This window comes from Sapajus apella, unplaced genomic scaffold (genome assembly GCF_009761245.1).
Source record: "Sapajus apella isolate SASKATOON/1434 unplaced genomic scaffold, GSC_monkey_1.0 scaffold4, whole genome shotgun sequence".
NCBI classification, from domain to species: domain Eukaryota; kingdom Metazoa; phylum Chordata; class Mammalia; order Primates; family Cebidae; genus Sapajus; species Sapajus apella.
Genome location: NW_022436944.1, coordinates 12,124,342 through 12,149,904, shown reverse-complemented (window position 1 = coordinate 12,149,904; position 25,563 = coordinate 12,124,342). Strand labels below are relative to the sequence as shown.

At 38.5% G+C, this 25,563-nt stretch overlaps 1 protein-coding gene across 5 annotated transcripts in view; it reads left to right on the top strand.

Annotated features, from left to right (window-relative positions):
- The window catches only part of KCNAB1 (potassium voltage-gated channel subfamily A member regulatory beta subunit 1), a 381,835-nt gene that overhangs the window by 296,078 nt on the left and 60,194 nt on the right, over positions 1–25,563 (top strand). For all 5 annotated transcript variants that reach the window (XR_004262623.1, XM_032258184.1, XM_032258160.1 and 2 more), the window contains exons 4-8: positions 2,047–2,126; positions 4,405–4,449; positions 8,277–8,321; positions 10,227–10,270; positions 21,499–21,585. Coding sequence is in view for 4 of the 5 variants with exons in the window: in XM_032258184.1 (XP_032114075.1) it covers positions 2,047–2,126; positions 4,405–4,449; positions 8,277–8,321; positions 10,227–10,270; positions 21,499–21,585 (301 nt within the window). In the remaining variant the exon portion in view is untranslated. The remainder of the gene's footprint in view (positions 1–2,046; positions 2,127–4,404; positions 4,450–8,276; positions 8,322–10,226; positions 10,271–21,498; positions 21,586–25,563) is intronic.

Sequence of the window (25,563 nt, the reverse complement as noted above, 5' to 3'; positions counted from 1 at the left end):
AGGTGCCTCTCAAAGATGATTTGGCTTTATTGTAAAATAAAGATAGATGTTACTCATATGAATAATTATTTCTTTAAAATAATGATGAGAGCACATTAGCATCTTATAGCACTTAATTTTCAGAGTTTTATTTACATTTTTAAAATCTGTAAGGTAGTTAAGGTGCCTTTAACTGTAGGTAACAAAAACCCAACTCAAATCAGGTTAACCCATAAAAAAAAGTTATTTTGACTTTTAAACTAGAAGTGTAGATGAAGAGCAAGCTTCAGGGCTGCCTCAGTCAGTGACTCCCAATCTGCATCTCTTCGAGTCTCTTGACCCTATGTGCCTTTGTGTATCAACTGCTTCTTCAGGCAGAAAAGCAGCTGCTGGAATCCTAGGCCTCAATTAAAACTGTAACTCCAGGGAAAGCGTGTTGCTCGTAGAAATTCTGTAGGAACAAGTAAAAATGTTCCCAGAAGTCCCCGGGGAACCTCTCCTCGCATCTCATTGGCCAGGGTGTGTCATGTGACCTTCCTGAGCCACTCACTCATAGACACTCCCCCCCCCCAGCGCCAGTGCCCCGCTAGAGGGAGGTAAGGTCAGCTTTGCTGAGGTCTCTGGGCTCCCTGCAAGAGGAGGAGATCCCTGAACAAAATCATCCCCATTTTGCAAATGAGGAAACTGAATCTACAGAGAGGTCAAATGATTTGCCCAGGTTTATTTATCTAGTAGGTAGGACTCTTAAGGCCAGAAACCACTCTTCAGACTTAGTTGGTGATTTTTTTTTTCATTATTTCACGTTCAGGCATTCAAATCCTATGATTGGAAAATATCTCTGTCATCGTTTAGTTTAAGTTTCCATACAGAATTCTCCATCTTATCTTTAAAAGCTCTCTAGATAAGATTTTTGTACATTTTCCAATAATAATACACCAGTATGTCATATGACATAACTCAGGCTAATGTAAAATGCAAGCACAATAATTTTTAAAACAAAGGACAGTCATAATAGGGAAAACTTGTCTTAACTTTTAATCTGCAGTTAGGACATAATTTAAAAATTATAGGAACATAGGATAAACGTTTTAATGGTAATAAATTAGAAGCAGCAATAGCATACTATAATGCTAAAGAATCTGCATGGACTCCGTTTTGCTAGCTTAACAATTTTCTTGGTAGGCAAATTTTTAAAGCAACAGAAACATAGTTTATTTTGGAAGTGCTGATGAAGTAACTTTAGCCTGCCATCAAAAACATAATGGAAACATCAATTGTAATTATTTTTGAGGTGTGTAATTTTTTAAATGACTGGTAAATCAATCGGCAAAATGAAAAAAATGGCCCCTCCACTGTTGTTTATGGCTATCCCTCTATGGATATTTTTAAGCTGTGTATAGCTATTCTCTACTCTTCTGTCATAGTCACCGCTTGCTTTCAGCAGCACAAAGCAAGGAACAAGGAGCTTTGAGGTCTGTTTGCAGGCAGAAGAGTGAGGAGCTGGATTCCTAGTGAGTCAGAGGCACCCTGCTCCCTCTCTGTGTTGATTCAGTGGCTGCTCTATGATGGTGCTGAGGTTTTGCTGAACTGCGGGTGACAGGAGTTTTACAACAGTCATGGCTCTGTCTCAGCCTCAAGAAAAAAGTCACAAGCTTCAGGTCAAGAGTCACCCAGCTGCCAAAACCTATTGGCTGGGAGATAGAAGTTGAGCAATGGAGTCGCCAGTGATACAAATTGCCCTCTTTGTCAGAAAGATTAAGATGCCACAAAGAATGTTGTCAAACCAGATCTTCCCAGCAGAGCAAGAAACACAAATCTATCCACTTCGGGCAGGCTGAATCCCAGCCTTCAAGTAACCCCTCAATGCCCTTTCTGTGTCTGAGGGAAATAATACTTCTGTCCTATGGATACTGACTGAGCCTTCTTTCTTTTGCTCATTTCACTACAAGTAAGAAAAACAAGGATTGATTAGTGAGAGGTCAGTGTTCCTAAAGACCAGTAGAGGACTCAAAATTCAGGTTTGGAAAGCATTTGGTTTTTCTGACTGAACTTCCTGTCCCCTTGCAGGTTGCAGAAAGGCTGATGACAATTGCCTATGAAAGTGGTGTTAACCTCTTTGATACTGCCGAAGTCTATGCTGCTGGAAAGTAAGTCAGTACCTGCTTGTGTCACTCAAGTGGCATCTGTAGCACCAAAAGAATCAACCCAGACCATTTCCAGCATGTTGGTGAAAAGGCTCTGTCCTTCTCCTACATGTTGGTGGCTCTGCTTCGCTCTGCCCTCTACCACCATCACTAGAATTGGGGATATGGACCTTCTCTGGCCCTCTCTGCTCACCCAAACCTTCCTGCTTCTTCTGGTCCCTGCATGAAGAACGGGCTGGAGGGGGATATGACCAGGAAGCAATGTCACATCTATGTTAGGGGCAGCAGTTTGGTGTCAGAGTGGTGGCAGCGGAGAAACATTAGTTGAATACATGAGTGACCAAATGAATGAATAGATTCCAAAATGGTTGCCCAAAAGTTAGTCTCATTATTTCATAATCATATCTCATAGTTCCTCAGATGTTGACAAACTAGGACATCCACCTTGCACAGAAGCAGGAACTGCTTTTCCTGTTTACCTGCCTGTCCCTACACTAGCATTACAGGAAGATCAGGTGTCAAAGTCAGGATCCCCGAAGATGGCAAAGAATCTATTATCTTTTATAAGAGGAGATCTCAAAGCTCATTCTGAGGACAGCAAGGGCTGCAGAGAGTCCTCACTTCTTTTGTGAAAGGAGTCACATCCAGCTGCAACCTTCCTTGGAACCTAGAGCAGATTTGGAGCCCTAGGACAGGGCTTGTTAAACCAGAACACATGGGAAATGTGTCCTCCCGCCAGGCCTCAAGGTTCATGCTGTCCAGGTCCCAGCATAACCAGTACATTTCAGAATAGATCTGTGGCTCCTACTGGGAACATGGATGTCTAGCTCTCGGAACCAAGAACACTAAATAGCTGCCTAGCTGTTTGAACAGCTCTGCATTTTCTAACAGGACTGTGAAGTATAATCCCCTGCAGGCCTAATTCACCTACTTCCAGGTGAGAATTACAATCAAATTGCTGGACTTGCTGAATCAGGATGATCAGTGGATGGCCGTGTGCATTTCCTTGTGTGAGTTTCCTCCTTTTCAAGACCAGGTCTATGTTTTAAGGTCCATCAAGGAGGTTTAGAGCTCACATTCCTGATGCATTCTGTTGAATCCAAGGAGAGAAAGTAAAGGTTATAGGGCCTTGCTCCTTTCTGCCTTCTACTCCTTTCCATTGTTTTCTTCTTGTGGAATCCTGCTTAGTACCAAATGGCGCTAAGGTAGAAAAAGGGAGAAGTAAGTAGCAAGTCTGTTAGAGTCCTGTTTGTATTACTCCTGTGAGGATAATAGTTTTAATTATTGATTGTCAGCCTATAATTGAGATAGGTTTCCACCGTGAAATGCAAGGTTGCAAAAGGTAATGGAGAGACAGGGAGAAACAAAAGCAACACCAATGCAAGACTTAATGCCTGTTTCTTTGGGGCATACTCCATGGCTAACCCGCATTGTGGCTTATTACAAGCTATACACTCTAATAAAGACAGAACTTTCAGTTAAGACCAGTAATGATTAGCCATGACCCCCATCCACAGCATCCTAAGGGACCCGGTGCTAATTCCATTTATCTCCCATTCACTAAGCCTGAGAGCCCAGTTGCTTCTAACAATGTTGGTCTTACTGGGAGGGACATAGAACATTTGTCTCCTCAATCTTGGGTCCTAGCCTAGGTAGGGGGAAGAGGAGAGAACAGTGGATGCCTTCAGTATGCCTCTGCAACCCAGCCTTAGGGGCAGGAAGAACACTTCGTTATGTCTCCTTCTATTTTGCTCCTATGACAAAGTTTGTCACTGGAACCTAGGACATTCTATATGAGAGTGTTCTCTATGTGGGACATCTAAACCCACATATTGGTTCTCAATTTATACCCAGGAGTCAATATTTTCTATCTAAACAATGTGAAGTCCCATTGTCCTCCCTGGTCACAACTGAATTACTCCATAGCAATTAGAAGGAAAACTTTGACTCCCTTTGGACGCCACCAAGCAGGACATTTATATATGGGATCAGTAGTTCACAAACACCAAACTGCCAAATGACTGCTGCTGCTTGGTATCAGGACTGCAGGCGGTCTCCTGCCAGCATGTCAGGATTTGGCAGGTGCTTCTGGAATGCTCTGGAGCAGATTCTGCAGGCACAAGCAGAAACAGCGGAAACTGTGCTACCAGCCGAGAGCGGCTTCTATTTTCGGGATATGTAGGCACTGAGAGTTCAAACAAGGAATGGTTCTTATGTTCTGGATTGACTCTTGCTTTTCCAGGATACTGCATCCTAAGACATTATCTGTTTCCCCCTCCAGGGCTGAAGTGATTCTGGGGAGTATCATCAAGAAGAAAGGCTGGAGGTATTGCATTTGCCATAATTATTGTTTTTTGAAAAGATATTATTTAACACCAGAGAATGAAAAACAAAACTATATGACAGCTGACCAAAAGACTGTCAAAAAAATCAACTGTTGGTAAAGAAATGATTTATAGAGGCTTGAAAATAAATGCCAGCAAGTTCACTTCTGGTGCTTCAAAAATTATTGACCAGTCATTGATCACAATGAATTACCAAATGAAGGAGGGGATGTTCATTAAATATTTGTGCATAAAAAAGTGATAATTTCATGGCTTCTGACTGCCATTTGTGCTAATCCGTTGAAAGAAGTAACCTGACGGGAAGCTGATTATCCCCCATACACACATGCATTTATGTTTCCTGTTTATTTTATTAACTCTGGATGCAAAGAAATTATGAAACAAGAAGTCTCTTGGATAAACACCCCAAAGCTTTCTTATCTGAACATATTTAGTCAGCATCCCTCCTGTATGCCCAGGAACCCTGTTATCTGGGTACTCAGAAAAGTGCTTCATCTGCTATCCTTGAGAAACACACAGGGCTGTGCTTACACATCCCTTTCCATCACCTTCTGTAGCCAAAGACAGTGTTGTAATAAGGGAAGCTGTAACATCTATGGGTGGTGGGGAGGTAATACCTCCCCATTTCACTATAGACTTCAACTGCAACAGCCACTACTTCCCCAGCACGAGGACAGAATTAAGCAAAGCACAGCAAAGATTACAGGACAAGTTTGGGGTCCTCCTCTGTCCTAGCATAATATTTGCTGATTACCAAATAGATTACAGTGTAACCGTATTAGTGAAGACAACTGTGCAAAGTGCTGTGTACTCATGCTTTAACACTTAGCATGTATTTTCTAAATTTATTCTAGGGAAAATGGACATTCTCAAAGAGTTCAAGAGTGGTATTATTACGCTTTTGCACACATAATTTAAACTCCTCTCTAGAAAGGGAAACTAAGAAGGTGAAACATACCTGCATGTATTTTTAGGGCTGCTTACTCCTCGCTCTGAGATAAACTTTTGGTAGGAATAGAGAGCCCTGTGGAAATGGAAAACCAAACATTTATAGGAATATGAACAAATAAACTTTGGTGACCTACTTTCTCCCTCTCCCTTCTCCTCCTGCCCCACCCCAGGGAACTGTAACAATGTTAATAGAAAACTATATTCCACCTTACATATGGAAAAATATTCGTGTTCCCACTCAGTCCTTCACCTTGCCTGACTTGCCTGAGTTACTTTCCCACTCAGAGCATTGGTTCACCCATAACTGCCTAAATAGGGACTGTATCCATTCTCTACAATTGCTGCAACAAAGGACAAAAAAACTGGGTAACTTAAAATAACAGAAATTTATTATTTCATGTTTCTGAAAGCTAGAAGTCCAAAATGAAGGTTGGACTTTAAGGTTGTCAGGGCCATGCTCCCTGTGACACTCTGGGTAAGGTTTTTCCTTGCTTCCTCTTAGCTTCCGGTGGTTGCCAGCCACCCTTGGCATTCCTTGGCCTGCAGCTGCAGCACTTCAGCTCTCCTCACATGTGCCTGTGTATCTTCTAATAAAGACACCAGTCATAATGGATTAAGGGCCTACTCTACCTACTTATATCTGCAATGATCCTATTTCCAGATAAGCTCACATTCAGAGGTTCTGTGGGTTAGGACTTTAACATATATCTTTGGGGTGTACAATTCAATTATAACAGAAACCTTAGAGATAATTCCGCTAATAATACAGTGAGGTCTGCAACAAGGTGTAGGCTGCCAGAGTACATCTAAGGAAGAGGGGGAAACATCAGCACAGTAGCTCTTTTCTTTCTCAACATCCAGAGAACATTGAATCATCACTCTTCATAGCTGCAGAACCTATTTTATATACCTTTTATAGAAAATAGATTACCATGCATATTTCACAAACTTCTTGCAAATAAAATCTCAAGCTATTATTATGCCCCAAAACGCTTATATTGGTTCACAGTTGCCCCCACAAGACTGGTGAAAAGATAAACCGTGTCATTATAGCTTTGAGCCTATAAAAGCTGTTTCGATTAGCATACTTGACTTCTGGTCCTGGTGCTACCGCTTGCTAGCTGTGTTATCCGGCAGAAGTTATTACACTTCTCTGATTCTCAACTTACCCACCTGTAAAATGGACAGCATAACAGTTCATGAAGTGTCATGCTGACAGAGTGTGATAAGGTGTACAGAAGTATTTTGAAGCCTGTGCTATATCACTGTAAAGTGCATTATCACTCTCTACCCGCTCAGAAGAGTAGCTCTAATAGTCTCGGTGAGAGTCAGTGATAATTTGCCAGGCTGCTGTCTACTCTTGATATTTGAACATTAATGTTAGTGTGTATACCCATATAGGCCAAATATTTTACAGGAAGCCTAACTTTGAAAACCTAAGCCTGTGGCAGTGTTTGTATAGAATGTGCAGCTTTGAATAATCAAAAGGACTACATTCATTTTTTACAATATTCCATCCAGCTTTTTGTTGAAGGTTGAAAGTGCTTAAGGAGCCTGGGCTCCCCTGTGGCAGATTGCTGTTATAATAGGTATCATGATGTTGATGTATTAACCTGGAAAGTACATCAGCCCTTTCAAGTTGTGTAATCTCCAGGTACATATATTTATCGACCTTCCATTACAGTGATTCAAATTACTTTTCCAGGGATTAACTTCAATGGGATGGCACTGCTAACATTTTCAACACATTTTTCTTGTTGCAACCAAGTTATCAGAGTTGTCACCATCATTCCCCATCAGTTATCGTTAATCATACCAGGTTTTTATAACCGAGAGCCCTGAGGCGCTGACTCTACAGATGATGGAATTACAAATGCCTTATTTCAAGCACTCCTGAAGATTGGCCTTAACCTTTGAATCTCAAATGATTTTTTTTCTAGATCAGTGTGATCAAATTACATACCAAGGGAAACCAAATTGCACTGAGATCTGTTTCCCAATTTTATTGCATACCTGTAGTTCTCAAGACATAGTTCTTATTCCATGATCATAATGCTAGGATTGCATATCCTGCCCTTGGTTCTGCCTTTCAGAAGGTAATAAGTTTGCTGATGAGATTTGTACATTTCATTCCCTTAGCAGTAAAGTGGTAGAACCTTGAGCTGAGGATTTTAGAACTGTTTCCCTAAAATGACATTTCCATTTAATAAGACACTCAAAGACATTTTTTTCCTGTTTGTTCTAAATATTTACTATTATAATTCACTTCATCATTTAGACTTCTGTGTAGTCAATTCCTGCCTGTGAATGTGATGTTAGAAGGGATAATAACACAGAGCTGCAAGCGTTTGTGTTCCTTGGCAGAGAGTAGAGTCCTCCTGGGAGGAGTTCACATGCAGTCAGCGTTAGGCCAGATGCTGAATCCGTGTTCATTGGTGTTTGCTCGTTTGACCTCCTAAAGTGATTCACCCCCTCAGTCCTTTCACTTCCATTCCCACGCACCATTTCTGACCCTCCATACTGGCCCACCACTCACCTTCACTTTGCAACGTTGGCCTGGGCTTTCTGTCAGTTCCCAATCTGACTTGTTATCACTGCCCTCCACCTCCTCCAGCCCCTCCAGGCAAAGATCATTTCTCTTCAGACTCTCCCTCTAGGATCCAACTTTGAGTCACCCCTCACTAGCTTCCCTTTGTCTTTATTTCAGTGAGATGGATTAACAAATTTACTTCTTTGCCAGTTTTTAAAATGTGAGGTACAGTAACAGATTCTTTCTGGTACTATTATAATAATATGACTGAGTACAATAAACTGCATTTATTTACTACTTCTCTGTGTTTGTCTATTTGATATACAGGAGGTCCAGTCTGGTCATAACAACCAAACTCTACTGGGGTGGAAAGTAAGTTATTTTTCCTACTAAACAGGAAACAACTAGTAGCTCCTGGTTTATTTGCTGTTAGGCAGTTATGTTACATAAAATGAACTAAGATTAATTAGTTGAGAAAGAGGGTTTTTTTTCCCCCCCTCACACTAAGGAAATAGCAATTAGCCTAAGATTTAATTTTAGCAAGCTACTCCCGAAGAAATTTAGTGCAAAGCATGCGGTCACTTGTTACTAAGTGATTAATGTAGATTTTTCAAATACCAATCTCATACTTACAATCATTTCCAAAATAGAGTTCAAATTTCAGGAAAGAAAAATAGACACAAAGCATCACAGAAGAAAAGCTACTCAAATCTGCCAAAACTCAGAGACTTCTGCAGAATGCAAAGATAAAAATACCTTGTCTGGCTCCATGTCTAAGTCTCTGATCATTTCTGCAGAGGGCTGAAAGTACTGATCAAAAGGACCACCTCATTGGAGAATAACACGGAGCTACCTATATCACTTGCTGTCAGGCCAAATGAAAGGGAAGCGCTCTCTGTTGTGGGATGCAGAGCAGATTTCACAGGATAAATTGGCTTCTTTTGGGCCTGCTAACATTTGAACTGGTACTTACATTATTCAGCAGGCCTTAGAAGGCCAGCCTTTTTGACTAGCATGTAAGAAAACAGCAATTCCATATACCAGAGCAGTCATTGTACTGTGCTTTTCCATCTTTGAGACAGAAATCTCAAAAAAGAAAAATGCTGGAGTTTTAACAAAAAGCAAAAACAAACAAAACCTTATTTACCTTCCTATAATTGATAGGGAATTTTTTTTTAATTGGAGGCAGAGGCCAAGCCTTCTTTAGGAACCTCCTAATCAAAATGTATATGTGTATATACATGCTTGCAAACAATTTGTTTTTGCAAAATACTCTATTTTGTTGTTGGTTTTGAACCTATTTATAATGATATGAAGACAGAAAGATGTAATTTAGATTTTTATTCCTATAGTAATCTGTGTAAAAATAAAGCAACATCATGCTATGAGAAATGTGGATTTCCATTGTCCGTGTTTTGATTCACAGTGCCATTGCTTGGTGCTTTTGCAATGCTACAGAACCTTGCAGGAAATGATATACAGCCTGCAAGAACCATTTTGTAGTAGAATATGTAGTAGAATACAGTATTATCTAATATACTTATTAAAAATACTGAATGAGAATACAGTCACAAACGTGAATGGAAAATATTATATTTAAAAAGAAGCTGCAGAGGTATCGTTGTTGAAGAAACATGTTATTGATACTTTAAAACTCAAGTACCATATTTCTTTCTAATTAGCCAGAGCTTGAGAATTGGGAAGGCAAAAGTGCTTATGATTAATGGTCTGTCTTCTGGGGATTCTAATTTAACGAACATATATTTGCTTCATCACATTTTAAACAAAAATAGTTTAAAATTTTATTTTGGAATTCAAAAGGCACTTCCAAATTTGCTTCGTTTCTCAGAAAAGCTAACAAAAAATTTCAGCAGCCTGGCAATCTTACAGTAAACCCACAAACCTATGTCAGACCTTTTTATTTTCTTTAGCTTGTTTAAGAACAAGGTGAAAATGTTGTACAGTGTCTCGAGTTAAATACGGACAGAATGTGTGTGGCTGAATTGCTGTTAACTGGAGCCTGGTACTGAACCTGTTAGTGGCACGGTGACAGTCGTGGATAATTAATCTTCTGAGGTCTCCAAAGAAAAGAGGTTCAGTGTGTTGCCCACCAGACTTCTCTCCTCAGCCTCCAGTGGTGCAGAATTTGATAAGAACAGGGTATAAAATTAGCAATTCCGACTAAGAATGATTATTCTTCTGCACCTTTAAAACAGATTTAGAGAAAAAAAGAAAACACACTCTCACTCAAAGTTATTTGCTTCTTTTTCTTGGCAGAGCTGAAACAGAAAGAGGGCTGTCAAGAAAGCATATTATTGAAGGTGGGTACTTCTGCTTCAGTTTTATTTTTGGTTGTGGGCCCCTCATTCAAAAAAAAAATCAAACAAACAAGTTCAGAATATATTGGAAGAGGAAAAAGTTCTATATGAAAAGTACCACAATCAACCAAGTTTCTTCTTGGGGTTAAATATGGGGAATGCAGAGATGTAGAGGGGAGAATGGGAACTCAAAAGGAAAAGGCAAAATTGTATAGAGCTCTTCTCATTTTCAGCGATTACTAATATTAATAAAATATTCCCATAAGACTTTTTAAAAGAGCCTTATTGAGATACAATGTACATATCATAAAAGTTTACCGTTTTAAAGTGTACTTTTCATTGGTTCTCAGTATAATTATGGAGTTGTACACCAAACACCATAATCTAATGTGAAAACATTTTTATCACCCCTAAAATAAACTTTATACCCACTAGAAGTTGTTACTAAGTGATTAACGTAGATTTTTCAAATGCCAATCTCATACTTAGAATCATTTCCAAAATAGAGTGAGGAGTCCATCACCTCCTCACCCCCTCCCACAGCCCCAAGCAACCATAAATCTTCTTTTTAACTCTACAGATTTGACATTTCTGGACATTTCATGTAAATGAAATCCCATGATATATGATATTTTTTAACTGATTTCTTTCACTTAGCATAATGTTCATTCATGTTGGAGCACATGTCAGCTACTTTATTCCTTTCTTTGCCAAGTAATATTCCACTATATGGATAGCCACATTTTGTTTATTCATTTATCAGTTAAAGTACATTTGGCTTGTTTTCACATTTTGGCTACTATGAATAATGCTGCTATGAACATTTGTGTGCAAATTTTTGTGTAGTTGTGTGTTAAGACTATTATGCTTTTTAGTTTTTATTTTATTATTTTTTTGATTTTTAAAAAATATATCTTTTTTATTTCAATAGCTTTTGGGGTACAAGTGGTTTTTGGTTATATGATAAATTGTATAGCAGTGAACTCTGAGCCTTTAGTACACTCATCATTGAATAGTACACTATACTTTTTAGAAGGGTATATACATATACATAGAAAAAAATTGTAGAAAATAACCACTAAGTAATTGATTCCTGGTGCATTACTTTTGCAAGAAACTCAAAATTTTGTATAATTTAGAAATAAACAGGAAATAAAACAGTCAACAAGAACCATTATGTAATAAAGTACTGCTATTCATCTTCTCACAATCGTGAAGATTGTGAGAATTGTGAGTAATATTTATTTCTTGTTTGTCTATATATTATAAAATTTTACACTTATACTTTTTGTAGTAAAGAAAAATGCCAAAAGAGTTTATACTCGTTTGTGAAGTACAGATGTTCCCCAATTTATGATGGGATTACATCTCAATAAACCCATCTTAAATTGAGAATATCTTAAGCTGAAAATGCATTTAATGCACCTAACCTACTGAATATCATAGCTTAGCCTACCCTTCCTTAAATATGCTTAAAACACTTACATTGCCCTACAGTTGGGTAAAACCATCTAACGTAAAGTCTATTTTATAATAAAGCCTATTTTGTAATAAATTAAATGTCACATGTATTAATAATTTATTGAATACTGTTCTGAAAGTGAAAAACAGAATGTTGTATGGAAGCTCTGTGTAGTTTCTACTGAATGCATATCACTTTCACACCATTATAGAGTTGAAAAATCGTTTAAGTCAAACCATTATAAATTGTGAACTATCTGTATTTTTTTAAAAATCCAATAATTTTGTAACTTTATATTTATGATTGATCATATGAACAAGTTATTTTCTCCTTTTTTAAAAATAATTTTATTTATGAAATACTAACATCACCCAAAATGAAAAATGTGCTCTAATCTCACCACTTTAAAAATAAAAATAGATAAGGAAGCCAGGTTCTCCATTTGTTCATCCAATCTCATCCCATCCCACAGTTTGACAATCTGGTACATATCTTCTTCAACTTTTCTCTATGGTTATATTGACTTATCTATCTAACCATCCATCCAAACACTTGCTTATATTCTCTCTCTCTCTCTCTCTCTCTACACACACACACACATACACACATACACACACACATATGTATACACACACACACACAATAGAATCAGCTTACAAATATTAACCTAAACCTTGCCTTTTTCTCAATTAAAACACACAGCTTATAGATTATTTTTAGTTTTTTACATTGCATAGAATTATACAAGTGACCATCCTTAGATAAATGGGGTAGATTCCAGAATGGCATTGCTAAGTCAAAGAATCACACAAATTTTAACACAAAATTACTTTCTAAAAGGAATATGCAGCCCTGTTAGATGAGCTGGTCTTATTGATTTCCTTATTTATATATGTATTTAATTATTAGTGAGTTTAAGCTTCTTTCAATAACTTTGTGCTTCTTTTTCTGGAAATTAACTCTTCATGTTTTCAGGCTATTTTTCTTTGGATTTGTTTGTCTTGATCATAATTATTTGCAGGAGCTCTTTGTATATTAGTGATGTTCACTTTTTGTGTGGTTATGTATACCACAAATATTTTCTCCCAGGTTGTAATTTCATTATGAACTTCTTTCTCTTCATGAACCTAAGAGATAAGATTTCATTTGAGTATTTTTATTCCAGCTTGGAAGCTGGAGATCTTTATTGACCTATAAACAGTACTACATTGAACTATCTTAGACTTGCAATAGAAAAAAAAAATAGTTTCAGTATTCAATCACTGAATTTAAAATGGAGATTTTTGAAGCCAGATCTCAGAATGTGTATATATATATATATGTATGTATTCTTTGTTGATTGCCAGTGTAAACCATGTGTGTGTGTGTGTCTGTATGTGTATACATAGATATATGCCATAACAATTATATCACCCCATTGTTTCCAAAGTCTTTGTATGGGTTTGTTATATCTCACTAACTGTTTTTTTTTTAATATATTTTTAAGCATATGGGATTTGAAATCAGACAGACTTTTGTTCAAGTTCCAACTCTGTCATTTATAAGCTGGTGACTTTGTACAAGTTACTTAACCTACCTCGTCTCTGTCTCCTTAACTATAGACTATAAATATAAGAGTTACTATATGGGGATAGAAATTATACAGTTCACATTGAGCACAGTGTCTGTCACATAATAAGCACTTAATACATGTTATTTTTGTCATCATCCTTGTCCTTATAAGTCCAACTGCTAGTCTTCATTTGTGGATAAGGATATTCTTTACTAAGTAGTGATGTTTTGAAACAGCCACAATAAATGACAACCTCCTAGCCCTAAGAAAAGCTTCCAAATTCCTCACCCAATCAGCATCCCTTTCAGGCCTTATCATTCCATTTGACATTGTAAAGCTGAAGCTAACCTGCCTCTCAAAGCTGTTACTGCTCTAGCATTCCTGCTCCAACGTTTGCTCTCATAACTTTTGTTTTCTACCATGGAGTTTGTCAGTGACAAATAACTCGAGTCAGCTTGCAGAACCATGCTAAATGAACAGGGCAGCAGTATAGTGCCTGAAAAGTTCTTATTATTTTGTTCTTTCTTCTTTTTAATCTAATTAATTAGAAAAGAGAGATTCAGAAAATGGTTCACACTGGCAATCAACAAAGAAATATAAAATTAAAGAGAAAAAGAATAGAGAAGGCCTGCTACTATGCTTCTCACTGAATCTCCATTGCTTTAATATTTACCTGAGTGTGTACATAATTTCAGAGTTCTCTCTTTCTTTTATTTCTTTTATTTATTTATTTTTTTTGAGACGGAGTCTTACTCTGCCTACCAATCTAGATTGCAGTGTCGCAATCTCGGCTCACTGCAACCTCCGCCTCCAATGTTCAAGTGATTCTCCTGCTTCAGCCTCCCAAGTAGCTGGGACTACAGGCATCTGCCACCACATCCATCTAATTTTTTGGCATTTTTAGTAGAGATGGGGCTTTACCATGTTGGCCAGACTGGTCTCGAATTCCTGACTTCAGGTGATCTGCCTGCAAATAAGCATTTTTTCAAGCCTCATATGACATAATACAAATACCTTATATTTCCTCCACCTTTTAATAAGTCAGGAATTCCTTGGGAACTAATCTCTGCAAATGGATAAACCAGTTCAGCTGAAATTGAAGCTGACCCAGATTCAAACTTTAACATAAAATTTCAAACTTGAAATGGAAGAAGAATTGAGATCATTTGTTATTATGTTGGTGATGGTGGTGTTATTTTACAGTCCATCATTTCTGCCAAAGATAAAGCCTTGTGATTACAAGAGAATTAGCTCAAAGCATTTTCTAGGCTGGCTGAAATTAGGGAATTGAGTTTATTTTGCAGAAAAGCAAGGATATGAGATGAAACCCAAAATAAAGTTTAAAGAAGTTTACAAGTCATTATTTTTAGGTTTCATTGGTACTTGGTTCTGTGATGAAGGTGACCTCATTCAACATTGGAGATTTGTATACAAATTAAATTTGAGAATTACTATTAGAGGAAAAGACAGAAGTTCAAGTTGATATAGAGTTGAGGCCACTTCTGTGCTGGGTGACCTTAGCCACCTGAATTAGTTTACAGAGTATAAAATGAGGATGATTTGTGCATAATGTAGGTTTGAAAGAATTCATATTGAAAGGCCTTTTTAATGAGCCCAAAGTTTTTGACTTATATCTGTTTAGGTATAATGCTCTGCTTAGATTCACAAGAAGGAGGAAGAAATTTCATTAGTAGGTTGATTAGACTCATTTAGAGTCCCAAAGTACCCTGAGGTTCTAAAATCCAATTTACTTCAGCCATTCCACAAACATTTGTTAAACCCCAATTGAGCCAATGTTAGAATTTAGCAGAACAGATTCCTTTGGTGCTAGCGGAGGATGGTGGTTTATGCCTGTAATCTCAACAATTTAGGAGGCTGAGATGGGAGTATTGCTTGAGGTCAGAAGCTTGAGACCAGCCTGATCATTGTAGTAAGACCTTTGTCTCTAATGAAAAAATAATAAATAAATAAATTAAAATTAAGTAAAATAAATTTCTTTAGTGCTTAATGTAAAGGAAAAAAATAGTTTGGTAGATCACCAAGTAAGAATAAGTAAGTCACTTGTTTATTCAAACAGTCAAAAGCTGTGTCCAACTCTACATTTGCCTTTCAGGTAAATATTCAAAACACAAACCCACTGTCTTGTTTTTGGAGTAGGAGAAGAAAATAATCTGAGAAAGCTCTGCTTGAAACTTTTTAATTAATAACAAATGTTAAACTCTATGAGATTTAAAAGAAAAAGACAATCTATGATTTTTCAGTTAAAGAATACATTTCTGAACAAATGGATTTGCCACAGGATTTCTTTTCAATGTACTGTGCTACATTCATGTAAACTTAATCACCCACTGAGGATAACCACGTTTCATAACGGGAGGCACAGACACATGCTGAATATAATTCCAATACAACCCAGCCTTTAAAAAAGAAGCAGATGTCTCAAATTATGACTGAGAGGTCTGCTGAAAAAAAAACTAGAAATTATATAAACAATCTATATTATTCAAGGCAACATTTTTTTGCAAGCTATATAGAAAAGTGAGTGCGTGGTAGGTGTAAAAGGTGACGACACACCATGCTTAAATAGAACCCTTGCAGAATCTTCAAACTACTGATTTCCTTGCTTCCACACAGTTAAACCTGCAACACTGAACACCCCATCCACCTCTAACTGTGCCAATCTGCTTACTGTCTGGAATAAACATATTTCTTTAGAAACCTGTGAAATACGCTTAAATTGAATTAAGTTTCACCTTCTAAGCAATATGGTTCTTATTAAACTTTGGAACCTAAAAGAAAAATGGACTTAGATTTTTTTTACTGTAGTCACTTGAAAACAATTTTCTTTAAGTAATTTATTTTCCTGTGGACTTTTGAGAAATTGCCAGTTTGCTTCTAATTATCTCCTCAAGGGCAGGGAGCATTTCTCCTGCTTCTCCTGTTTTCCTCTCCCACAGATGCTGGGTTAGTGCAGAGGGACAGGCTAAGGTCAAATTGCCTTCATCAAGTGCATTTACTGCACCGCAGCACTTACCTCCTTAGGTTACGAGTGGCTGCCCAGCTGCCCTTCTGGAGCCAAGGTTAATGCATTTATGCGTGTCTACTTAAACTTAAAACAATACCTGGCCTTAAGCCAGTGCTCAACAAACATTTACTAAATGGAGATAGAACATGATAACTTTTTTTTGAAACTAAATGTAAATGGCTCTTAAGGAGATACTCATGAAACATGTCTTGATGTTGCTTTATGTATTTCTACAAAATTAAAACATCCAGATAGGAAAAAGCAGAAATATCTGTTTTGGTTTGCAGTCACATGAAAGACCAAAGCAAGAAAATCACCTAGCACCATTTTGTCCTTGGACAGATGAGGAAACTGAGGCTCAGAGAGACTAAGGGACATCATAAGGTCATTTAGAACACCCCAAATCAGTAACCTGAATCCCAAACCCTGTGCCTTACCTCCTCTGAATGCCAGTCTGGTCCATCCAGATGCCAAGAGCTCCATGTAGTGACTGATGTGCTGCTCAGACTAAACTTGGCTCCCCCACCACCTCTGCTTGGCTTTCCCCCTGACTGCCCCATTTAGTAACAGTCACTTCACTTCTCAGTCCAAAAATCTAGGAGTCATTCTCATTTACTCTAACCTCCACACCCTGTATCCCGCACATCAGCAAGTCTGCATATTTCTACTTACATGACTTGTCTCAAATTTGAACACTTCTCACCAATTTTGTCTGAGCTGGATGGGAGGCAGTGGCTGTGCCTGCTTTCACTCTTGCCCCTTCAGGTCCCTCTCAGCAGGTGGAGCCATCAGTTCAAGTGGAAATCTGGTCATATTATTTCCCCTGCTTAATCTCCTCCTCACTCACCCCTTCCCCACCAATATCTTTAAATTTGACACAGAATACAAAGTTCATACTATGGATTACAAGACTTTACGTGATAGAGATTTTCAAAGCGAGTGGATAGTGACCTTTAGAGGGACAATTTCCTTTCACTCCACTTCAAAGTCAGAGGAGGGCTCACTGGCCTCAGATACTTGAATTTCTTCCCAAATATCCAGAAAGAAATATACTTGAATTTCTTTTCAAATATCCACTTGAATTTCTTGCCAAATATTTTTTAGAGAAAGAATTAAAGAGTTGGGAATAACCAAATGCCATGAGGCTGACCTTAGTATCAAGTCCATATCAATAGTTACAGGTAGGCATTAGGACCTTGAACAAGGAAGCTGTACCAGTAGATGCTCTCAATATGCACTGTTAGAACTCCTTGGGATGAAGACTGTGTCTGTGCATCTTTAAACCCCAAGAGCCTGGCATACTCTCAGGATGAAATTGGGACTTAATACATGCTCATGGAATGGAATAATAAATGTCAAAAGTCACACCTGTCTGTGACATGCCTGATCACACAGTGTTGTAACAGTGCCAAGTTATTTGTAGCCTCTTCTGCTAGCTACTCTCAGCCCATACTGAGCTGTTTAGAAGAGAATGGGGCGGGGTGTGGGGAGAGGGCCATTGTCAGAAAACACGATACTTCCTGTGCCAGGCATGAGCCAAAGCTGTCATTAAATGCCTGCCTCCAAAACAGGGGGTCTAGTGAAAATTTTGGGCATTTGGCCTTTTGCTGTCTTCCTCCTGAAACTTTCCAGATGTGAATACCATGGTATAATTTCACATTCTGTTTCTGTAGAAATTTTTTTCCAAAAAACTATAAGAGAAAGGGTTTCTTGACCCAGGAAGCAATGGCCATAATCTGCTCCCAGCCATAATCTTCCAGTTTATGTCCCTAATTCAGGGAGCTCTCCTTTCTGCTGCTGCCTCCTCCTCCTCCAGAGGTTGTATCCCAGAGCCTGCCAGAGGAGGCTTGTCTCTTGGGAGGAAGACAGCTCTTCACAGAAAGCAAAGAACCGAATGGTGGGCAGATCAGCTGCCTGGGCACCTGTGCTGTAGTTTATCTGATGATTCTGAGGCCAAGAGCTCCTGGATAGCTGTCATGAGGGACACAATCCAAGCTATGGAGAGGAGCACATCTGCTTTCAACCACTGTACTCAGAAAGCTCCTAGAACTCTGCCGACAGCCTCTCCTGGTGAGTCAGGACTCGGCTGAGGACACATCCCCACCCTGCCTCCCATCTGGCCCTTTGGACAACTGCCCCTTTGTGATAGGGCTCGCTCAAGTGTTAAGCAGGGTCTCAGGCCTTTGATTTTTCACCCCTGCTCCACAGGCCCTGACCTCACTTTTACCAAAGGTTCCCCCTTGGTGGGAGGGCATCTATGTTGGAGGTGACTTGTCTCGGTTCTTCCTTTTGGTTCTGGGAGGAACTGTCATTGGCATCTGCATTGTTAGCAGTCAGTACCACCCTGCCCCATAATGAGAGTCAAGACTCACTTTTTCCCAGACTCCCCCTTTTGAATCCCCAAGCCCCACTCCCTCTTGGGGTTGGGGACAACAGGTCATGTTGGAAGCCACCGAAGCAGATTCTTTATGCCCTTTCCTCTGTGGCTGGCAAGGCTCACCTGGCCTTGTCCACCCACATATGGAACCTCAGGAGAGGAGGGCTCCTCCTGAAGTCATGCACCTGGTAGCCCCGCTTTCTCACACGTGTGACCCTAGCAAGAGAGGTCATCCTGCCTTTGCTGAAGTTAGTAGTACTGTACCAAGGGTTCTGCCCCCATGTGAATTCCTGCCCCGGCACCTCTTCCCTGGGACTGAATCAGGCACTGCTGCAGAGCTCCAGGCTTCCCAGAGTCGGAGAGGCTGTGGGACCAAGGTCCATGTCGGCCCTTCCACTGGGTGCAGCAGGAGCTGGGACCTGAGAGCCAGGCGGGTGAGATGCTGCAGGCCTTCCACCTGAGTATTATTCACTCCTTTCCTCACCCCAAGTGCCCTGCTCTCCAGGTGCCTAGAGAGGACCAGGGGTTGTCTTGCACCAAGTATGCCTACCCCTGGCCAGCCTGAGGTCTCCTAGCCATAGAACTGACTCCTGGAAGCTGGGAGAGAAGGTGGTGACACCCATGGGTTCTCAAGTGTAAGGAAAAAAGACACCAGACCTTTGTTCCCTACTGGGGAAAAGCCCTTAGTCTTCTACAGGAGCAGCTTGCTCCCATATCCTTTTGGAACCCGGCAGAGCTGTATTCCTGACAGCCCTGACTGCCAGGTGGAGCAAAAGACATTGGTGGCGGTATGTAAAGCAAAAGGGGCAGGTGCACACACACCTCCACCTGACCTCTGTGCACATGGTTACCACCAACTGGCTGGTATTCCTCCTCTTCCCTGGCCCACTGATAATCCCTTCTCACAGAGGGTTATCATTATTTCCAAATATTGTTGGTCTGATGACTTCCTCTTCCCAGTGCAATTTTTCACTTCCCATTTCAACCTCTGGTTTCTGGGATGAGCCATACCCTGGAACTGGCCCACCTGATGTGCCTTCCGTGTAAGGGAGACCTTTGCAAATGGCATCCAAATGGGTGGCAGGTCACAGCTGCCATATTTATTTTGCATAAGATCTTAATTTGTATATTTTTGTGATTTATTTTGGCATTATGTGTTAGACTCTCAGAGAGTTTTGTTGTTATTACTCTTGTGTCTTTTGTCACAAAACTGATAACATTTACTAAACGATATATGGAATTTATTTTTGATTGGTAATAAAAAATGAAATATGTATTAAAAAAAAAAAAGAGCTGTTACATAGCTCTCCCAGGAGCAGCAAAATTCTGAAGGTGTCAGTATTGTTAGGCCCACCACAGACTAGAGAATTGAGTCTCAAAAAAAGGTCAAACAACCCAAGTGGGGTCCCAAGCATGCTAGGGTGCAGATTTCTAACCTTTCAAACCTTGTGATACCCTGTTATTTGTTCACTTAGTATTCTTGTCCCTTTCCGTATCTCCTCCCTGCATACAACTGTCCCCATAAGTGGCTCATATCCTGATACTTTTTCAGGTTAATTGAATTTCATAGTGTTTCTTGAGACAGCTGGTGATACCCAGTGCCTGAGCATCACAGAAGGTTTTTAAGAGCAGGTATTAGACCTCATAACATCTGTCTGCCCTAATCTCTTCATCAAAGCTTTTAACAAGCTACTATTACAGACAATTCTTTCTCAATGGATGGAAAATATTTCCAGAACAATATTCAAGCACTCCATTTTCCTGTCAGAATAGTAAGTGTGGCTGGCTGATAAACCAGTATGAAAAATCAAATTTAAATGAACCAAATTTAAATTTATAAGAGCCTCATTTAACATGCAATTAATTTTATGCCTATAATAAAGAGAGTAAAGCCTCTGGTCTCCCTGAGGAATTAAAGAGGCTGATAAGAAAATGCTGTGCCTCGTAGAAATGGGATAATATGGCTCTCAAACACTGTCATCCTTTTGGTTGCATAATATTATATACATACAATACATTCCATTTCAGGGAAGTATTAATTTTACTAAAATTAATTAATTTTTTTGAGTATTCATAGAAATGTGACAAATGGGTTAGGGATGAAACATAGGCTATTAGTTTCTGACTTCCTTTTTAAGTTCTTATTCGCTCCTTTATATTATATCTTAAGTCTTTATAGTTTTTAGTGTTTTTGTTTCTTCCCCCTCAACAGGAATAATAAAAATGGTGGAGATCAGCTATATTTTAGGTTCCTTAAACTTTGTTCCAATCAGAAAAATGTTGAGCAAAGGCTTCATCTGCTAACCCCTTTATATTACTACTAAAACCAACATTTACATTAAGAGGAGTTGGGGCAGTCACTTATTTCTGATTTAAACCATTTTAAGGAGTTTGATGTGTAATAAATATGTCTCTAGCTCACTATAAGCCTATTAAGTAATTCAAAATATAAACATTAATTTGCATTGTTCAAGAGGAAAAATACTGTTGAAAAGAAGCTGCTTTTTATTCTAAATTTTGCTTCTGGATATTGCCACATACAAGTCACTGTGAAGGTCGTTTCTAAGTATATATTTTCCTGTGAGAGTGATAATATTCTTGAAAAAGTTCTAAGACTTTTCTTTTTGGGGGAAGTCAGCCTTTGATATATTTTTAAAACGTTCTAGAGTCAATTAACAATCATTGTATTCAACGCAGTTTTGAAACTATTCCAATTCTATTTTTTTCAAGTAAATTATTGAAGGAAACCAAACTTCAACCCTTTGAACAGTGCTCATATTTGGATTTTGGGGATTTTTCCTGCTTCTGTTCCCAGGATTGAAGGGCTCCCTCCAGAGGCTGCAGCTCGAGTATGTAGATGTGGTCTTTGCAAATCGACCAGACAGCAATACTCCCATGGAAGGTAAGTTAAGAAATTTAGTAAAATACACTAGAACTCTTGATTCAGTTTGAGGACTTACTCTGCACACAGTAGGAAAAGAATTGTATTCAGATTGATCAGACTGAATATGAAAAATGAAAACATTTCTGACCAATGTCTTTTGGCCTCAGTGTTTACCCCCAAAACCAATGCTCTGCGTGCTGCATCTTCTTTCTTTTTTTAAGCAGTTGAAGGCATTGGGTTTGTGGCTTCTGCTGGTTACAGTACTCACCTTTTCCAGGATCATTTCACTTTCGTGATTTCATCAACTGAAACAATAAAGTTAATTGGAAGGGGGCTTTATAACTCAGCCATCGTCATTTCACAGTAAGTCCTTTGAGGGTCTTCCTATTTTATAATGCCTCTAAGTCTGAATAGCTTTCAGTCTGTGATAACAAGTGCTCAGTGGTGCAACCAGCAGGGATTCCACAGGAGCGACTGCTTCAAAATAAGATTTCATTGCAGTTTGATTGTTGATTCTCAAGGAGCTGCCACATTTTGTGCCCTTTCTGTTACACCTGTTTGAAGACCACAATTTAAGCTTCTCCCTGTGGAAGCTTTCAGAATGTTTCTGAAACCAGATTTTCCTCAATTTACATTTATTTACAAAACTTGCTAGGATGTTTGAGAAAGAAGATAGTTTGAAAGGATGAGGATGAATTTAAAAGAATGTTCCTGTTAACCGAAGTTTAAAATCATATTCATTATCACTTACCTGAGGTGACTGAAAATGAAGATATTTGAGGAAAAGAGCAAAAATGAATATTCTGGTTATTTGAGCAATATGATATAGAGTACCACTTTTAAAATAATTAGAATAGTTTGATTCATATGAGATTACACTGAAGGTAACTTTGTCCTTGATGATCCAAAAGGCAGGATCTTGTAATAAATCAGGTTCTGTGAAGACTGAATCTTGTTATAGGGTTATAGAAGGGTTATAGTAGTAATGGAAAAGTATACATGACTGACATAAATTTTTCTAGGCTGTATTTCTGACTATAAAAAAATGTTGTGGAAGTTATTTTCCTTGCCATTTATCTTGTTCTGAACTACAGAGAAAGAAACTACTATATCTAATTTTCTCCTACAGTTTTCTGCTTTCTTGAATCTGGGTAAATTAGGAGTTTGTTATAAAACAGTATCAGTGTTGGAACTTATCCATGGAAATGACATAAAATTGCATTTTTTTGTCAAAGCAAAGATTAGGTGTTTGATAAAGCAAATAAGCATTTTATTAGTATAAGAAGTATTCATTGTAACAATATGATGTCATACAACTCCTATTTATTTGTTTTCATTTTTTATTTTATTTTTCCGTAAGTTATTGGTGTACAGGTGGTAGCTGGTTACATGAGTAAGTTCTTTAGTGGTGATTTGTGTGATTTTGATGCACCTATTACCTGAGCAGAATACACTGCACCATATTTGTAGTCTTTTATCCCTCACCCATCTCCCACTCTTCTCCCCAAGTCTCCAAAGTTTATTGTATCATTCCTATGCCTTTGTGTCCTCATAGCTTAGCTCCCACATATCAGTGAGAACATATGATGTTTGGTTTTGCATTACTGGGTTACCTCACTCAGAATAATAGTCTCCAGTCTCATCCAGGTCACTGCAAATGCTATTAATTCTTTCCTTTTTATGGCTGACTAGTAGTCCATTATATATATCCACCACGGTTTTTTATCCACTCATTGATTAATGGGCATTTGGGTTGGTTCCCTGATTTTGCGGTTGTGAATTGTGCTGCTATAAACATGCATGGGCAAGTATCTTTTTCGAATAATTACTTTTTTTCTTCTGGGTAGATAACCAGTAGTGGGATTGTGGGATCACATGGTAGTTCTACTTTTAGCTCTTTAAGGAATCTCCACACTGTTTTCCATAGTGGCTGTACTAGTTTACATTCCCACCAGCAGTGTAGAAGTGTTCCAGTCATACAATTCTTAATGACACATTAAAACAGAGCACTAAAGTCCTTTAGTCTGCAAAAGTGTCAAGTAAAATGCCATTTAGTGGGGTCTACGAAAGAATGAAATTGCTTCACATTTTAAGTGCCTAGTGACTATTTTCCTCTTTGAGACAGTGTTCTCTGCAATTATACCATGTACACGATAGCGGATATCTGAGATTTTTAAGGACGTTTTTCCCATCTTACCCTACCTTTAATTTTAGGAATATATTATAGGAGTCTCTCAAACAGAAAACATAATTAGCATTATATTTATAGAAGAGGGAGGAAATCCTCAATTAGGAGCCAAACTATGTGATACTAACAAGATAATGATGTCTTTTATTATATGTTGAAATTTATTAAAATAAATCTTTAAAGTGTTTGAAAAAATAATTACTGCTGCCCAGTGGAGTTCATAACTGCAGCATTGTTTAGCTTTTGTGGAAATCAGAGAAAATTTACATTTTTCCCGAGTAGTTTCTTATAATACAATTCCACATAGCGAAATGGGAAGCTATTTTATCATGAGTAATTTTCCAAGTTCAGAAGCATAATGAAGGGTGTCAAACAATGGTGATTCGCCACTTGTTGATAAGGTCATGGCACATGGCATTGAGTAGCACAGCAGCAATCCACCACCTCATCCTGGAATGTAGCCCGCTCCCCCGCACCAGCAAGGGGAGACTCACCCCAGCGGCCCATCAAGCTCTGAGACTTATTCTTTTGGGAGGACTTAACAGGGACATTCCACAGGCAGCTCCTCATGCAGGACTTGTTCCAGATTGAAATAGCTTCTATGTGAGTTTTTTCTGGCTTTCAGAAAATGTTTACCCTCAAACTTAGTACATTTATTTGTTCCAAGGTGGGCCAATTGGAAAGCCAGAGTTTGATATGTCTCTGAAATACATCTATTCATACAGTCTTTTCTACTTTACTGTACTGGGGGAAAGTACTGATCTGGGAAATAGAGAAGAAATAGGAAATAAACAGACAGGACTGTCAGGTGGACTTGGGTACATTTGGTACCCTAAAAATGGGAAAAAGCTACCTGTGTTAGTTCTGGATTCCATGTTGTTTTGTAAATCCTGCTGTGTGTGTATGGGAATAAAGTAGTACATGTACAATGGGGTATACCTTAGGAAGGCTATTAGTGTTTCTGAAAACATTACAAAAGGCAAATGTTATGTATAATCAAATTACCCTGGAAAACACTGCAGTAACCCTGTTAGTCAATGATAATCTATAGGCTTTAATTCTTCAATTTATTTTTCAAATGTGGTGAAAAAATCATCACCAGATAGTTGTCCAACCTCACGCCCCTTTTTTTGGTCGTGGCAGAAAAATCCTTAATATCAAATGATACTACATTCTTTTCTTGTTTCAGCAACTCACATTGGCTATTTTAGGCTCGCTTGCCTCCTGTTTAAGTGACACAACAGTGGTTGCCAAGTATATATTGTTGAATATTTATATATTAAACCTACATTTATTAATACTATAGACCCTTAGTATTTGTAAGTAATTTTTATTGATTTCAACTATCCCTTGTTGAAATCAATAAAATTATGTCAACTCCATGTAGTCACAACACACGCTGACATAATTTTGCTGAGGCACCTCTTTTAAATACAGGAGACATGGCACTTTCCAAATGAGTTCAGCCCAACTCAGTACTAGCTCTTATTTATCACTGATTATGAGGTAGAGTGGACTTCAAGAACTTGGGGACCCCGTCATAAACTATGCAAATGTCAAGGGTCATGTGTGTGCCCACAATGAGCATCTCTAAGATACATTTAAACAAATTCCATTTAAATATTATTAAATTGCCAACTGCATACGTGTTATTTCTACCAGGAAATGATGTTAATTGGGAACATTTTAAAAATAAACCAAGATGAGTTTCATCCAGTTTCTACATATCGTATAGCAACCATTTGAGCCAGAAAAAGATTAAATGCAGCATCTTTATAATATACTGGCATCATATATCCAATTAGATG